The sequence below is a fragment of the Pistacia vera genome, unplaced genomic scaffold (assembly GCF_008641045.1).
Source record: "Pistacia vera cultivar Batoury unplaced genomic scaffold, PisVer_v2 Contig170, whole genome shotgun sequence".
Taxonomy (NCBI): Eukaryota; Viridiplantae; Streptophyta; class Magnoliopsida; order Sapindales; family Anacardiaceae; genus Pistacia; species Pistacia vera.
Window position 1 is genome coordinate 214,224 of NW_022195790.1, and position 17,439 is coordinate 231,662.

The 17,439-nt window shown below is 33.8% G+C and overlaps 2 protein-coding genes across 2 annotated transcripts; one reads left to right on the forward strand and one right to left on the reverse strand.

Annotated features, from left to right (window-relative positions):
- Positions 1–2,465: 2,465 nt before the first annotated feature.
- Positions 2,466–3,694, reverse strand: LOC116125738 (delta(12)-acyl-lipid-desaturase-like). The gene has a single exon (XM_031411454.1). The coding sequence runs from the start codon at positions 3,692–3,694 to the stop codon at positions 2,543–2,545; it is 1,152 nt and encodes a 383-aa protein (XP_031267314.1). The 3' UTR covers positions 2,466–2,542.
- A 7,241-nt stretch (positions 3,695–10,935) lies between these two features.
- LOC116125737 (nucleolar complex protein 2 homolog) lies at positions 10,936–16,353 on the forward strand. Its single transcript, XM_031411453.1, has 11 exons — positions 10,936–11,142; positions 11,276–11,505; positions 12,136–12,207; positions 12,296–12,835; positions 13,461–13,763; positions 14,140–14,469; positions 14,557–14,763; positions 14,995–15,081; positions 15,414–15,508; positions 15,598–15,741; positions 15,842–16,353. Exons 1-11 carry the CDS (start codon positions 11,124–11,126, stop codon positions 16,173–16,175), a joined length of 2,361 nt encoding a protein of 786 aa, XP_031267313.1. The 5' UTR covers positions 10,936–11,123; the 3' UTR covers positions 16,176–16,353.
- The last annotated feature ends 1,086 nt before the right edge of the window (positions 16,354–17,439 follow it).

A 17,439-nucleotide genomic window follows, 5' to 3' on the forward strand; every position in this document is an offset into this window, starting at 1 on the left:
TCTTCCTTAATCATCCAAATAAGTAACAAGTTATGTATGCTTTAACAAAATAAGAAATTATTTCTACAATTAAACAAGAAGAGAAATGAAATAACTATGAGGATGATAGTATGGAAACACAAAAAGTTTAATGTCAAGAAGCTCTAAACATGTTTGAGAAGTTAGAAATGTTTTGGCTTTAACAAGAAAATGTTCATGCTAGCAAGTAATGTACTCACAAGTTAAAAGATGTGGTAACAACTCTAAAGCATAAATTATTGTCTCAAACAACTTCAGATAAATATTTTATTTCATCTTAAACCTTTAATGTAATATAACATATATTTTTTTGCAATATACAGATAATTATTACAATGTAGAGACAACTTTCCTTAAGACGAGAGTTAAAAAAACTATGACTTATTACAATGTGAAGTTTATTCTTATTTATAATTATTCCAAATTGAGAATAGAATTTGTTATGACTACGTAGAGTTTATTCCTATATAGAGTATCACTATAAAAAGGTTTTACTGTAGTATTATTCCTTAAAAAAACACCTTTTTGTATATTTATTTATTTTCTATTTAATCTATACATACATACCACCCATTTATACATTTGTACAGATGTCAATGATAAACTGTATATACTCCATGTCCATATATATATATATAAGAATATAGAATACGACAGAAGTATCACGTTATCCATACCACCCATCAATACATGTATACCATATATGAATATTTTCTCTCTTCTCAATTTCTACCATTAAAAACTTAGGTAGGGACTCTTGTGGTATCATAAGTGTTCTAGTATATAACTATAAGCCCTTAAACCTATTTATCATCCACCCATTAGCCCCTTCTCTCTCAACCATTTGCCATCTATTTTATTAACTACTTTATACAATCTCTTAAACCCTCATGGATGACCAAAATAATATTGACTGTGATCCCCAACAGTATAGAGATGAATGGTTTGAAGTTGCAGCCTGCATTCCTCTTGGCAGCGAATTCGAGCTTCCGAATTTATCAAACACTTTCACTCATTCCCCATTAATGGAGGCTCAAAGTGTCAATACTACAAGTATTACAGAAAACCCTAATGATAAAAATACACTACTTATCAGCCCAAGAACTTTATCTCATGCAAATTCTACCCGCCTAAAAAATAAGGAAATTGTAAAACAAGAAGTTCAAGAACCAAAATTTGAGCCTGATGAACATAGGAATGATTATACCAATTTGTGTCACCTCGATGATCCAAAAATGAGCAAAACCGAAGCTGAAATTGAAGTCGAAGATGAAGATGATTGTGACGATGAAGATGAGAGAGAACACAAATGCTTTATGTGTCATGTGAAGTTTGCGAGTGGAAACGCCTTGGGAGGGCATATGAGTGCGCATGCAAAGAAGAGGAAGATGGAAGTGATGAGAAATGGTGGCATGTCGATATTCAAAGCCGATGGACCATTAATTTAAGGGTTTGATTTATTACATAAAGTCAAGGGTTTGAAAAACTTTCAAATTATTGTGATTGATTAAGAGGATATCATTTAAAGAAGAAAAACATTTGATGGGTGTCAAATTTGCAAGGAATAAAGAAGAAGAAAGAAAATTAGTTTATTTAACTTCGAGTTGTGAAAACATCCTAATTAATTATCTATCAGTATTTTATCCAATATTTATCTTTCTCTTTGTATCAAAAATTATTTTAGTCGAAATAAGAATTCAGAATAATGGTTTTTACTCTAGTTAAATTAAAATAGAAACAAAGACGAGAAATTAAATTATCTATTTTTGAATAATGAATAGTTGAATTGAATTTTTTTTCATTTCTTAATTTGTAATTGGAAAATTATCAATTACAGTGTATACCAAGAACTCAGGTGAAATCTATTCAAACATATTGGGAAAACAATATCTATATATATAGCAATAAAATATATTTTATTAAATTAATCTAAACATTAAAAAATAAATTAAAATTAAATTATGTGACATATATACAAAAGCAACAATCATTGTATATGGCTCAATTTTGGGATAACCATTTATGTCAAAATTAAAAATTACTAACTTAGGCAAGTACACAATTTTTTTTTAATATTAATTAGCATTGCTGTATATATACACGTGGGATATTTAAGTTTCTTCTTATTATGAAATTATATTAGAGATGTGGTAGTTGGATCATGAAACCGAAATCAAACAAACACAACATAAGTAAAAGTTTATTAGTTTTGCCCCGTGTCTAATACGTTGCAATGTTTTAATGGATAGTCCCACTGTATTAATATAATGAAGCGGGGAGACTGTATATCCTTAAGACAGATTTCTATCAAACAAACACAACTTACCAGTACACAACAAGTTCTAAAACTTAACATTTTAGGTCCATTAAAACTCTCAACAACAAATTTTAGCATACAACTAATACATAATTTTCTTCATCTTTTAGGCATTCCAAACAACCATGAAACCACTGGAAATATTGCTAAGAGTACAACTACCATATAACACTGCATATTATTTAAACTCAACCATCCATAGCCATTTCAGATTTTATTCCGATACCAGAAAACGCCTTTCGCCGGAGAACCCTCGTCGGGCTCGACGTAAAGACACTCTTTAGCCTCCCTCCACATTGCCTTGTAAAATGGGGTGCCATCAAACTGGTAATACTCACCCAATATTGGCTTGATCGCTTTGGTTGCCTCCATAGCATGGTAATGTGGCATGGTGGAGAAGAGATGGTGAGCTACATGTGTATCTGTAATGTTATGGAAAACCTTATTCAACACACCATAATCTCTGTCTGCAGTCGCCAGAGCCCCCCTCAGCCAGTCCCACTCCGAAGAGTCGTAGTGTGGCAAAGCCGGATGCGTGTGCTGCAAGTATGTGATCAAGACGAGGAAGCCGTTGACGATAAGTAATGGAACTCCGTAGATGCATACGAGCCAAGCTACTCCTTTAGCCATCGCGACCCGGTAGAGAACGTATATCGCGGTGAAGATGCCAGAGTCGGAAATGTAAATTTGGATCCTCTCGCGATCTGAGTAGATGGGGCCATGGGGATCGAAATGGCACGCGAAACGATCATAAGGCCTGCCTGACACATTGAAGGTTAGGTACAAAGGCCATCCCAGAGTGAGTGTGACTAAAAGGGTAAGAGCTCTCCCTGGAGGGTTGTTCAAGTATTTGGCAAACCATGAGGTTTTGGACTTGGTTTTTGGGACGAATACCTCGTCGCGTTCGAGAGAACCGGTGTTCGAGTGGTGGCGGCGGTGACTGTACTTCCACGAGAAGTAAGGGACTAAAAGGGCTGAGTGGAGGATCAGCCCAACAGTATCATCCACCCATTGGTAGTCACTAAATGCATGGTGACCACACTCGTGGGCGATAACCCAGACACCGGTGAGAACACAGCCCTGGAAAATCCAGTAAACGGGCCACGCTAAGTAGGGGAGTGGATAAGAGAGGAGAAGGAAGTAATTGGAGGCAATGTAGTAGAAGAGGGACACCAAGATAAGGTCATAAACAACATAGGAGAACGACTGGACGAGGGAGCGTTGGAAGCAGTGAGGAGGAATGGCTTTCTTGATTTGGCTAAGAGTGAAGGGAGGCTTCGTATAAGGTGCACGCTGGACAGGACTTTCCTTCCCTTCCTGCTTACCGTTGGTGGCTGTCATCCGGCCACCAGCTCCCATTGTTTCTTACCTAAAAATCAAATGTCGGTTTAAGTTATCAAGAATTTCTGTTAAAATTTGCTGAAAACAACAGCCAGTTGTAGTAAATTGAAAGCATAACAATGAAAATTAATAATTGTAGCAGGCAACACAGAAGGAAAGGCAAACAATAAATGAATAATGGACAAAAGAAACTGGTAAAAAATAAATATTAATTTCATAATGTAAGGTAAAGGGTCCACTCTAAATTACTAATGCCTGCTATGGGGCTAGAAGATGTCAAGAAATATTAATGCAAATACTTCCATGTCCAACTTCAGGTCCACCCATATTTAATCACAGGCCATGAGGCCAACCATCTTTCATGCCATATCACGAAATGCCGAAGTACAAGACACGAAAACGGTTTGATAATGTTTCGATTTCGATCAAAACAAAATAAAAAAGAAAAGGTTTCCGCCGATGATGGGTGGTTATGAGTATTCAGAAAAATATGTGAACAAAATTAATTGACATATGAGTGTGAAAACAAGTTATGCACAGTGTTTCCAAATTAAAATTCACATGGGCTATGAAAATGAAACACAACTATTGGTACTGATAATCAGAAATTAAGCCTAACACAGCATGTGTCCACATCCAATTAGTTGTCTATCACTTCATTCATTTACAAAGATCATAAGAAATTGTCACTCAATGTGAAGCTTAAAAGTAACCATATGATATATTCCTCAACTTCTGACACGTTTTTAATTGAACACGATTCCATCAAAACCTAACTCAGGTTATTAGGCAACCGCTTGAAATTCATTTTGACGAATTGGATATAATGGCAATAAATTTGAAATTAAGCCAAAAAAAAATATATATATATTACTTCTTTTACAAATAGAAATGACAAGTATGGATGGTGAATAAACAGTCAATTCAGGTAATTATAAATTATATGCTTCCAGAGAAGATATAAGAATAAATAAATAACTTTAAAAAGAAAAAAAACAGTTAAATATAGTAATTAAAATAAGTTACAAAATAATAATAAACTAATAAAACAACGTTAACACCAAGGAAAATGTTGGGAAAAGAATACAATGGTAATAATGAATTAATTTAAAGAAAAAAACAGAAACTGCAGATAATCAGGGAAATATCTCATAACAACCTGAAATGACTTCTTCTCCAAAATTATCTCACCAGCCAAACACTTCCTTATTGTAAGCAAAACCACAACACCATCATCCTCTTCATCGTTTGATGATTTGACTTTATTTTTTTAAAAAAAAAAAAAAAAGTAACCTTCAAAGGCCATTTTGGATATGAATCCATCAAAACACGAGCCAGTTCGGCTTGAGTGTAACGAGTTGTGTCACTCACAAGTGATTGTACATCGTTTTCATAATCTATAAATTCTCGAATTCGTTTTGCGAACCCAAGTTTTAAACTCAAACAGTCAAACTCGAATTCGACGCGAGTTAAATTATATATAAAACTTATGGAAAATACATAATATTTATGAGTTTAATGGAAATTCTCATATGCGTATTTGAAAATACTTTTTGTCATAATTTTTAACCAAAAAAAAGAGAGAGAGGAGCACGCAAAGAGAAGAACACACATTGCACTACAAAAAACTCAAAAAGTACAAAAAAAAATAATAATAATAATAAGAGGAAAAAATAAAATAAAATAATAGCAGCATGGTTATTCAAAGATCTAGACATGCATGATGAGAAGAGGAAGAAGTACCTGAAGGAAAAAAAGTGCTGTTTCTGGAAGCACTTCGGGGAGAGAAGAATCACTTCTCTCTTTCTTCCTTTTCTCCTTTCTTTTGGGTTGGCTGGTGCTCTCCACAAATGGCTTCTGTATTTAAGCACACAAGTGAAGATGGGTCGGTCGCATCTGCATGTGCAGATACGTGGAGGGTTTTCATTGGGCCGTTGACAGGTGAAGGATGAGGATTACCATCGATTGATCGGCAATTAAGTAACCTAGAGAACGGTCTTGATCTTGCTTGTGTAGGTGACGTTTGTAGGTGATGAAAAAAATTTTGGTCTTAATTACCAAATTGACCCTCTGGGTTATTCGTTTAATAAGTTAAAAATAATCCTAATTTAGACTGAAAGATCAAATAAAACGTAAGAAAATTAAAGACCGAATTGACTGAATTTAACAAATTGGTGACTTTTATATAATTCTAACAAAACTTATTAATTTCATCAAAGTATAAAATTGTCAATGAACGGTGATTATCATGCTTGATCACAGAACGTGTACACGATAATATCTCTCAAATTACCAAAATAGCCTTGCAGGGATCTTGTTTGGCTCTGACACAAACAGAAAAGTTGGGTACACTCGTCAAAGACTCTTTCATGTAAATGGCAGCCGGCAGAGAGTGAATTAATGGAGAGGTCAGGTGACTGTCACGTGACTTGCCTTGGTTATCGTCTTCTCGACTCTCGAGGCCAGCAGCTTGGAATATCTCTTCTTCATGAGAGGGAATATCTTCTATTATTAAGATTAAAAATATTTGTTTTGAAAAGTCTTTTTGTGTTTTGTTGGAGCCTTAAATGGAATAGACTCATTGATATTATCGAACATTTATTCGTTGATTTAACCCATCGTAGTATCATAAAAAATGTACTATAAAAATGTATTTTAAATTTTAATTAGGGGCTTACAAAAGTTTTAAAGGGGACGTGACATACATGAGCACCGTCCAAACTTTGGTAAATTATAAATAAAAATAAATTTTATATTATAGTTTGTATTTATTTTAGTTTTTTGAATAGTATTGTTAAAATATTATTGATAGATAAAATTAGGTAATTATTATGAGGTAGAATTTAAAAATCAACGATTGTCCGTTGCTTGACCCAACACAAACTAGTTGCAAAGAATCCGTGCGATTGTTCAACCAATTCCCAAATAACTTCAGATCTCAAATATCTCGGAAGGAATCAAATTAATAGGAATCTTTACGCAATCACAATGCTCAATCGCGAGAATATCGGAGTTGCATTTCAAATCAATTGTAATCCATTTATTTTCGCTATTTTCTTTATATAAACATTGTATATAAACTCTCTCAAATGATTAAAAATGGGTTAGAAAATTTTCATAGAACTCATATAATAAGCTCTCACAGCAAATACAAGAACAGTGGACGTAGGCTCAAGATTCAAACTTGTTGAACCACTTTAAAAATTGTCTCTTGTCATTACTTGTATTTTCTCTTTAATTATTCAATTGCTGATTTTCATTAAATCATGCGCACATCTATTTCGGTTTCGACAGGATCAATCGGAATTCTCTCATTGGTACAAATTTCTATATCAACACCATAATTTGAACATACATATATTATTAATTTATACGTCAAACTAATAAATTATATCATGTGAATAATTATTTTTAAAAATTATTAAGAAACGTTTATTATTGAAATTGATGAGCAAGATAACACATACATGATATATTTTCATTCGTTTAACCACATTCCATGTAGAATATATTCTTTTCTATCTATATATTTATTTATAGATTGTGGAGTTTATACATGTGGGAAACTATGATAGCCGACCTAAGTGAAACCAATCAATGTAACGATCGGTCGAAATCATGGTCAAGGCCCTCCTTTTATCCCGCACGCATGTATACCCACACAACTTCTAATATCATCTAAAAGGGCTAGTGAAAATTAAACACACCAAGAACATAAATGAAGAATAAGAACATAAATGAAGAACATAAATATGTCAAAGAATATAAATTAAAAACATATATGGGATCTTTTGTTATCCATAACATTATCGGAATATTACAATACCCTTGAGGTTGAGGGAAAATTTAGAAAGATGAAAGAAACATAGAAAAATTATGGTAAAGATGTGTAAAGAAAATATGTAAGGGAGAAGTGAGAGATTTTTGAGCAAGATAAATACACAAGAGATATACAACCCCTGCAAGACTCATAAATGAGTCATTTAATACATGAGTAAACATTTTGACTCTTTTTTTTTTTTTTTTAAGCCTACAATACTTGACTTTTACAAAATATAAGGAAGATATTAAATTAAGCTGGCAAACTGTTATTTAGTCCACCACTATTTTACATAAAGGATACAACTTTTTATTTTAAGACATAGAGTTTTAATCGTCTGACAAGTTGGTAACGTGCCACGAGTCTTCATCTTGGAAATCGAGACAACCCATTGATTGAATCCAGCCAGCAGAGATTTGTCGAGAAGATGTATCTGGATGAGTATCTGAAGAAATGTTTGGAATCTGAGATGTTTGTTTTGCAAAGGTACTTGGTGCACACATGTACTGTTGTCGCCTGGATTCATGAAGATAGTAATTACGAGACTGTTGAAGCTCTTCTTCCTGCACAGTATCTGGTTGTGAGTCTGGGTACTACCATTCTGGATAATCTGAATTGGCATCGAATTGAGCAGTGATGGAACGTATGCATGTTTGTTTGGCTTGGAGTAATTTCTCAGTGTAGTCTGGAGGAAAGAGTTCCCACGAAACATCATCGCGAAAGTATGGCCATATTTCATCTGGAATGATCTGATTTTTTGAATTGATCTAGTCTCAACAAGATGGTCAAACATATTATGAACGAGGTTATATGGATAAGACCGATGAAATGTGACTTGATGATGTGAAAAATATAGGCCATCGGATCTGATGGAGTAATGTCTGTGGAAAAACATGATAGACCATGCCATTTTAGTAGACATAGGGCCTTTGTACCGAGCAAGCTGATGAGCAAACAGAGATTTCCATTTGTCTAGGGTTTTGAACCATCTAAGAAAGGTCATCAAAGAGCGTAATTCAGAGGTTGAGGATGACTGATATTGGGAAATTATTTTCAACATATGATGGATCGAGAATTGAATGGCAATGTGGTACTGGTGTAACATACACCAAAAGAACCATAATAGTTCTTCTGAAAATATGATATCAAGACTTGGAGGTAAAAAAAAGATTTTTGAAAATGGGTAATGACAAGAGGCGATTTTTAAAGTGGTTCAACAAGTTTGAATCTTGAGCCTATGTCCACTGTTCTTGTATTTGCTGTGAGAGCTTACAATATGAGTTCTATGAGAATTTTCTAACCCATTTTTAATCATTTGAGGGGGTTTATATATAATGTTTATACAAAGGAAATAGCGAAAATAAAGAGATTACAATTGATTTGAAATGCAACTCTGATATTCTCGCGATTGAGCGCTGTGATTGCGTAAAGATTACTGTTAATTTGATTCCTCCTGAGATATCTGGGATCTAAAGTTATTTGGGAATTGGTTGAACAATCGCACAGATTGTGCGCAACTAATTTGTGCTGGGTCGAGCTAGAGCTCGACGAGCTTACGCTGGGTCGGACAATCATTGGAGTTGAGCTGGTTCTGAATTGAGCTACATCCTTGCGGTAGCCCAAGCTTGGTGGAAAAATCACACACAAGATATGGTAATTGCTTTACAGAAATTTGTCTTCTATGTATTGATTATAAAACCAACTGATCATAAGATGTAAAACAATATGGTGATTTAGTCTAAAGGAGAGTTGCAGAAGTAGAGAGAATTTTGAGTTTAGGAAGAAGAGAAGTATTGAAAAGGAAGTAGAGGATTATTATTATTCACCGCCAAAATAAAAAATGACACCCTTATAAATAGAGTCTCATCTATAAGCAATCTTTCTTACTTTAGGAAATAAAATCAAACATTCTATTTACGTCAGTCACATAGGAAATTAAAAATAAATCATCCTCTAATTAGTATTCGATCTTCCCTTTAATCGAACACTCTCTTGCTAGTTAATTGTGTATATAACCATTGTCGCGAAACTCTAAATACATGTGTATCATAAATATTATCGAAAAGGTATACAAACAATGTGATGTGTTTGTTCTACTGAATTGTTTATCAAACTAGATATATCTATATATAGTATAAAACATCCAATATCAGTTAGTTTTAGCTGTCAAATAATACTTCCAATTGGATACATTAACGAAACCTACATTTTATCTCCAACAAGAAATTTATTTTAGTTGATTGACAAGTACAAGCAACTATTAGCTTTCTCAAATGGGACGCAAAATAAAGAAAGAAAATTCTGAGATGAATTTAGAAATTTTAGAAAGAATAGAGAAGAAGACAATGACAATTTTTATAGTAAAGACAAAGGCATACCCAGTTATAATTCAATTGGACATAGAAGGCAATGGAGAAAGGTATATAAAAATAAAACTACTTAAATTGGGGTTTAAAGAGAAAGTTGACTTCCTCTCTCTCTCTAAATAGATACCATTAGGAGAAAGATTAACAATTTCAAAAATAAAACAACTTAAATTGGGGTTTAAAGAGAAAGTTGACTTCCTCTCTCTCTCTCTCTCACTTTCCCCTTTCTCTACAGTAACTTTCTTCTTCCTTCCTCTTTTTCTTTCCCTTTACTTCACTTGACGGCCAAGAAAGCTCTACTTGTGACAATCTGGCCAAATGAGGTCCAAATCAGACCGGCCACTTCTTCCTTCCCCTCCCCGTTACTTCTTCTTCACTTTAACAAAGAATGAAACCCAAATTAGAGAGCCGAAAACCATGGTCTAATGATGAAACTAAAATTAGGGATTTAGAATTAGGTTTTACCATTGGGGAATAGTTACTCGATTTTGTCCCAAAACCTGTTGGACTGGGGTTGCTACAGTGACACTGGTCCAATTGCGGGTCATGTCGGGTGAATTCATATCCCTGATTTTTCACCTTGACCACTTGTCTCGACCAAGTTGGTTCAACTTGTTCGATCGGGTTGGGTCTGATTTTAAAACATTGCCAAATACCCATAATCTTATCTTATTGAACAACATTAAAAATTAACAGAATTAGAAATAATTAAACGGTTGTCAATTGACAATTTTATTAAAAATTTAGAATATTTCTTATTAATTATAAGAAAATTAAAATGAATGGATTATAGGTATTTTAGCCTTTTGCAAAATTTCTTCAAAGAAATATAACTGATAATGCATCTAAGTTTTACTTTCAGATTCCTTTAGACTAAGATAGGTTAAAATTTTAAGTAATTTTTGCCATTCTCGTTAATTAATTTCTGCTTATATCCCTTTAGTAGCCTACAAGGGCATTTTAGCACCACGAATAAGTTAGGGGGTAAATAATAATATTTAAAACATAGGGGTGTTTTAATTAAACTAAAGGTCAAAGGAGATCAGCAAAATTAGCCAAATAGTCAAAACCCCAAAAATAAAAACCCTAGGGTTTTTGTTTCGTTTCTCTCCTCAGTCCCCCCTCTCTAATTCTTTTCCGTTTCTCTGGTCGTTTCTTCAATTCAGTTTAATTTCGAATCGTATTTCATTGTCTTGTTTCGAATTACGATTGGTGGATTCTTAATTGCATTGGCTGTGGCAGTTGTTTAGCTATCATCAAAATGGGCGCCAAAGGCAAAGGTTCTTTTTTTTTTTTCTTTTAAATTATTATTATGTTTTCATCTTCGTAATTTAGGATTGCTTTGTGAGTTTCTTGATGTTTTTATATGTGCTTGTGAATTCTGAATTCAATTAATGTGTTTGGTGATCTCAGTGAGGAGCGTAGACTATGAAAGTGATGAAATGGAAGAAGAAGAAATAGAGGAAGTGGAAGAAGAAGAAGTTAACGATGTGGAAGAAGAAGAAGACGAGGAAGAAGGATTTGAAGAATTAGAAGCAGAATATGATGATGGTGATGATGATGAAACAAGTGAACCGGTATTGAAATCTCGGAAAAAATCAGCAAAGGAACATAAGGATCAATTACAAAGGCTTCAGGAGAAGGTTAGAATTTTTTTTTTTTCTTTTTTTTTAAATCTTCAATTGTTTGTTCTAATGGCAATTGATTATGAATTATTTGTAAATGTTTTCTACTTAATTGTTAAATGAGTTGGCTGGTACTTTTTTGAGCCATTTCTGAAGGACATCTTTGTTTTGTGTTCTGGATAGAGCATATTGTAATGGGGGATTTGTAGGCTGCATAGTCTAGTTGAGAGTAAGGTTTAGGGAACTGAATGCTGTTATGGGGTCAATATATTGTGGTGTGCAGAATGATTTTTGTCTGTTGTTGGTTGGATAGAGTCACTATCGTGTGGCAGTGGCTATTAGCTGTATTTTTGCTGGAAATGTTTCTCTTTAGCTACTGCAAATATAGGAAAATTTTTGAAGTGGGGTTTAGGTTGTACGGTGGATTCATTGTAGTTATGTTTTTCAATAGCAAGATGGATTTAGTTTTACAAATCTGATAACTATGATGGATATGACTTTCTTATTTAATGCAATTACTAATAAAAGCCAAAGCATTCAATTGTGAAAACTGAAGTAGGGAATTATTAGTTGAGTTTGTGAAATTTTGATCTGCATTTGGCTGCCATTGTAGGTTTTACTGATCTTCTTGACAAATGTTTTCTGCAGGACCCAGAGTTCTTTAAGTTTCTGCAAGAACACGATAAGGAGCTTCTAGATTTTGATGACGAGGATATTGATGTGAGTCTGTGGATTATGTTCAAGTTTCTAATAGATTTAGCATGTGCGAAATTGATGGATGCATGAAATTTGTTGCAATGCTCTGCAGGATGATGACATAGAAAATGCAGAAATGCAAGTAGATGAGGAAATTGATGGGCATGGTGTGGAAGAAGAGGAAGAAGAGAAACCATCTAAAAAAGTTATAACTACTGCAATGGTTGATTCTTGGTGTGTTTCAATTAAAGAAAATGGACAGTTAGGTGCTGTTCGTTCTCTTATGAGAGCTTTTAGGATTGCATGTCACTACGGTGATGATGCTGGAGATGATTCATCCACGAAGTTTAGTATCATGTCTAGTAGTGTCTTTAATAAAATAATGTTATTTGTACTGAGTGAAATGGATGGAATTCTTAGAAAGTTGTTGAAACTCCCCTCTTCTGGTGGAAAGAAAGAGACCATAACAGATCTGATTCACACACCACAATGGAAGAAACACAATTATTTAGTGAAGTCGTATCTTGGAAATTCTCTACATGTTTTAAATCAAATGACTGACACAGAAATGATATCATTTACTTTACGGCGTCTCAAATATTCATCGTTATTCTTGGCTGCGTTTCCAAGCCTTTTAAGGAAATATGTTAAGGTATGCTAAAAGTTGTAAATTTTTATGTTTTCTTTGAGGTTCTTGTCTGTGCAGTTGTATGATTAATGTGAGATCTTTATATGCTGGTCTATTTCAATATTACAATTCTGCATGTGCATGCTTGCTTTAAAGGTTTGAAATTACCAATTATAATGGTCTACATGATCCACTAGATGACTTAAGTTTTTGGGTTGAATCTGTCAATATGGTATTTGAGCCTGTATGTGTGTGTGTGTGTGTGTGTGACAAACTGAAAATCAGATGTATGACCCTCATAAGAGGGGCTATATGTTGTATAGTGGTTGTGGAATAATTTGACATGGCTAATTATTGAGTAATTGGGTTTCTTATCTCATTAATGCCCTTTTTTTTGTCTTTTAAATTTGTCAATGCATACGTTTATGTTTAGATTTGAATTATGTGTGGGCTAAGGTGAAGTCTTTTAGTTTGTGTGACATGAATTAGAGTATGCCTAAGTGGGCCATTATTGAAATGCACTTAATATGTACTAGGTTTGCCTCACTGTTGTAGATTTTAGTCAGATTACTTTTTTCATTCTTTTTTTTATTAGATTTTTCTTTCAATTATAAGTGAGGGATAATTATCTTATTCTGATTCTCTCCAGGTTGCACTTCATTTTTGGGGTACAGGAGGAGGTGCACTCCCTGTGGTTTCTTTTCTGTTTCTGAGAGATATATGCATTCGGTTGGGATCTGATTGTTTGGATGACTGCTTCAAGGGGATATACAAAGCTTATATACTGAACTGTCACTTCATAAATGCAGTAAAATTACAGCATCTCCAGTTTCTTAGTAATTGTGTTGTAGAACTTCTTGGGGTGGATCTTCCAACTGCATATCAGCATGCCTTTGTTTTCATCCGGCAGTTGGCAATGATTTTACGGGATGCATTTAATGTTAAAACGAAGGTATTATTTTTATTTTCTTTTGTTTCCTTTTTAAAAAATTATTGCTTCACTATTTCCTTTGCACTTAAGATTGTTGATTAACCTAAATTATTTGGTATTATGGTATATTTTGTGCTTCTCATCTGTTCTGTGATGTTGAAATATTTGCTATTTATTTTATCCCTTTCAATTTGGCATATGTGATCTGCTGGGTCTCCAATCTTACTACCTTAGTCTATTGGTGATTGGAACAATTTTTCAAAATATGGCTAGATGCTGTACAATTTTGCACTGATTGACTAAGAATGGTGCATTGTGCCATTACCTTGTTGCTGGCTGGCCAATTTCTTCACCTTCCTTAAAACTATTTTTTTCACTGGAGGCTCTCTCTGTGTAGGAAGCATTCCGAAAAGTTTATGAGTGGAAATTCATGAACTGCCTTGAGCTCTGGACTGGAGCTATCTGTGCCTATAGCTCAGAAGCAGATTTCAAGCCCCTCGCTTATCCATTGACCCAAATAATTTCTGGGGTTGCTCGTTTAGTTCCAACCGCTCGATACTTTCCCCTTAGATTGAGGTGTGTTAAAATGCTTAACCACATTGCTGCTTCTACCGGTACTTTTATACCTGTTTCCATGCTCCTTTTGGATATGCTAGAGATGAAAGAACTGAATAGGACCCCCGCTGGAGGTATTGGCAAAGCTGTGGATTTGCGCACTGTACTCAAGGTATTTTAAGCATGGATATCTCACTGTGTAAATTTACCGTTGCAGCATAATTGTTTTCTTTATATGACTGGAGGGTATCTATGGCAGGTAAGCAAACCAATTGTGAAGACACGAGCATTTCAAGAGGCATCTGTTTTCTCTGTTGTTGAAGAGCTTGCTGAACATTTAGCCCAATGGAGCTATTCTGTTGCTTTCTTTGAGTTGTCATTTATTCCAGCTGTGCGGTTGCGTAGCTTTTGCAAAACTACCAAAGTTGAAAGATTCCGAAAAGAAATGAGGCAACTTATTCGTCAGGTATATTCTTTAGAGTAATGATCAAGACGTGCTTTGCAGAGCACTGAAATAATGAGTAATGATCCAGACGTGCTTTGCAGAGTAGAAATGGATCAGTGGAAATAATGTTAAAAGAAAATAAAGAAAACTCATTCTGTTGAACTGTTTCAGGTTTCATGTATAAATAATCCATCTACGTGTACCAGAGCTTGTGTGTGTTCTATTAATATTTTTGATTCTTTCACTTTCCAGATTGAAGCTAATTCCAAGTTTACAAATGAAAGGCGTATGTCAATCACTTTTCAACCAAATGATCCAGCAGCTTTATCATTTCTTGAGGTTTGCTGATTCTTGGTTCTTTTTTTAGTTGTGTACTCATTTTATTTCAATATAGAATTATGGATAATATATTAGAGTAGCCATAATATAATATATTAGAGTAGCCATAATATGGGATGTATATCTTTGTGTATTATGTGGTCAATGAGTAGATGATATTAAGAAAGTGAACTCAGAAGCTAATTGATTAGTGCTTAGCGAGCTGCATATTGGCCTTGGGGCTGTGTACTTGATGTTAATGTTTCCGATCTATCTTCCCTATCTCACAAATGCTTCCATTTTGCTTCACTTTATATCACTGGGAGAAACTGATGGATTGCATTTTGTCATAGGATGAGAAAAAGTCAGGGTCTAGCCCACTGTCACAATATGTTGCAACTCTACGTTTGAGAACAAAACAAAGACATGATTCATTGCTGGAGTCCAGGTTTTCCATCGTCCTTGTTGTGTGCCTTTATATATATATACATTGCCATGTTAAGAATTGTCACCTTATAATGCTCTTATCATTTACAGTGTTCTAGTGGGTGAGAACTCTTCCGTCTTTGGTGGTAAGAAAATACCTGATAGTGATGAAGAAGAAGAAGAAGAAGATTATGCCAGGAATGGGAAGGGTGTTGCTGTTTTCAGTTCATCATGGTTACCTGGAAGCGCTTCAAAGTATGTTTATCAGATTTTCACACTTCTTTGTCTCTATTTTCTTGCTTCCTGTAGTCCACTATGGGCGCTGTCTTTTTATTTTTATTTTTATTTTTTGCAGAGATAAGTCTCCTAAAGAGGAGAAGAAGAAGAAGAAAAAGATTCAGGAAGAGGTAGCAGTGGATGAAGATGTTGTCGAGGACTTGGTACTTAGTTCCGATGAAGACGAGTCTGTAAGTGATGCCCCATCCGATGAAGACAGATCCATGGGTGAAGACTCCCAGTCTGATGGTGAAGATGAAAACTCAAAACCTGTAGCAGCTCCAAGAGGACAGTCCAATAAGCAGAAACCTGCAAACTTGTCGAAGAAAAACAAGCGGAATCCTTCAAACATGTCGAAGAAAAATGTACAATCTCGCGGAAAGACGTTGAAAAAGAGAAAGAGATCAGGTTAGAAAATATCATATGGCCAATGTATTTAATTCTTCATTATATATGTAATTCTACTTCCCAGGAATTTTTGTTAAACATATTTAGAAGTTTGAGCTTCTTCAAATCAAATTTTGTGAAGTTGAGCACAAAAATGGCTGCCTAAAATTTTGTATGAGAAAATTTGAATTGGTTAGTATAGTGTGGAAAGATTAATCTTTAACTTTGCATATAAACCCAGTTGAGTTAAATGCATAATTGTTACAATAATAATATAGTGAAATTATAGATAAATGGCTTGATAATTATATAATGATCTTATTGGTTTACATGATGAAAGTATTTGTCTAGATTGTTATTATAAATATATCTAGAATTTTCTAGGGCACAATTACAAAGCCTTTAATAATATACATGGGCTATTTAAGTGGGCCAAGGTTTATAGAGAAGGGTTTTGTCTCTAAATCATGGGTTTAAAGCTCTGAATGATCCTCATGGGTCATATAAGTGGCCCAAGGTTTGCAAGGAAGGGATTTTTAAATTTTTTTTTTTTTTTGTAAATGAAAAATGACAAATTAATTATATTTACACTTCCTACTGTCAACTTTTGGTGATAAAGTTAATGGAGGGGCAAAATAGAACTTTGATGTTAAAATACAGAATTATAAATCAAATATTTCAGAATAATAAAGAAATTTGGAAAAAGTCTTAAAAAATAAAATATATTAAGATCTTGGTAGCAATCATTCTTAGATCGTCTGAATCATTGATCTATTTTTTCATTTTTTATTTTTTATTTTTCAATTTACAAAATATATATATATATATATATATATATATATTAAGGTATATTTAAAAAAAAAAATCAGTTTTTATATTTTTATTTTACAAAATGTTTGAGTTTTTTATTTGGTATTTATTAATTTTTAGAAAAAAATAATTAAAAATTATGCTTCAATTTTTAAACTTTTTTAGTTTACAAATAATATGTTAAAGTAAATATTTATAAGCTTTTTTTTTTTTTTTAAAATAAATTGTTTTGAATTTCATTCAAGTAAGTTGGTGGATGTAACTCAGGTTTTTATATTTGAGGGGGTGTGAGGGAACTTTTCAGTTAACAGAGCCCCTAACAGAACTTAATGAAGTGGTATGTCCTTAAAATAATATTACACCAACAACCCTCTTTCACAAACTTTCTCTCACAACTCTGATGTGACAGTTCACAATTGGTTAGTTCACAACGGGTTCTGTATGGGTCCTACTAATTAATTGCGAGCTAACCAATTACGA

What these genes read in the sequence shown, in the direction of transcription:
- LOC116125737 (XM_031411453.1), top strand. An exon ending in TTGATGACGAGGATATTGAT is followed by an intron (nt 12,208 to 12,295) that starts GTGAGTCTGTGG and finishes AATGCTCTGCAG; the next exon opens with GATGATGACATAGAAAATGC. An exon ending in TTACCTGGAAGCGCTTCAAA is followed by an intron (nt 15,742 to 15,841) that starts GTATGTTTATCA and finishes TATTTTTTGCAG; the next exon opens with AGATAAGTCTCCTAAAGAGG.
- LOC116125738 (XM_031411454.1), bottom strand. Translation starts at nt 3,694, where the DNA reads ATGGGAGCTGGTGGCCGGATGACAGCCACCAACGGTAAGCAGGAAGGG.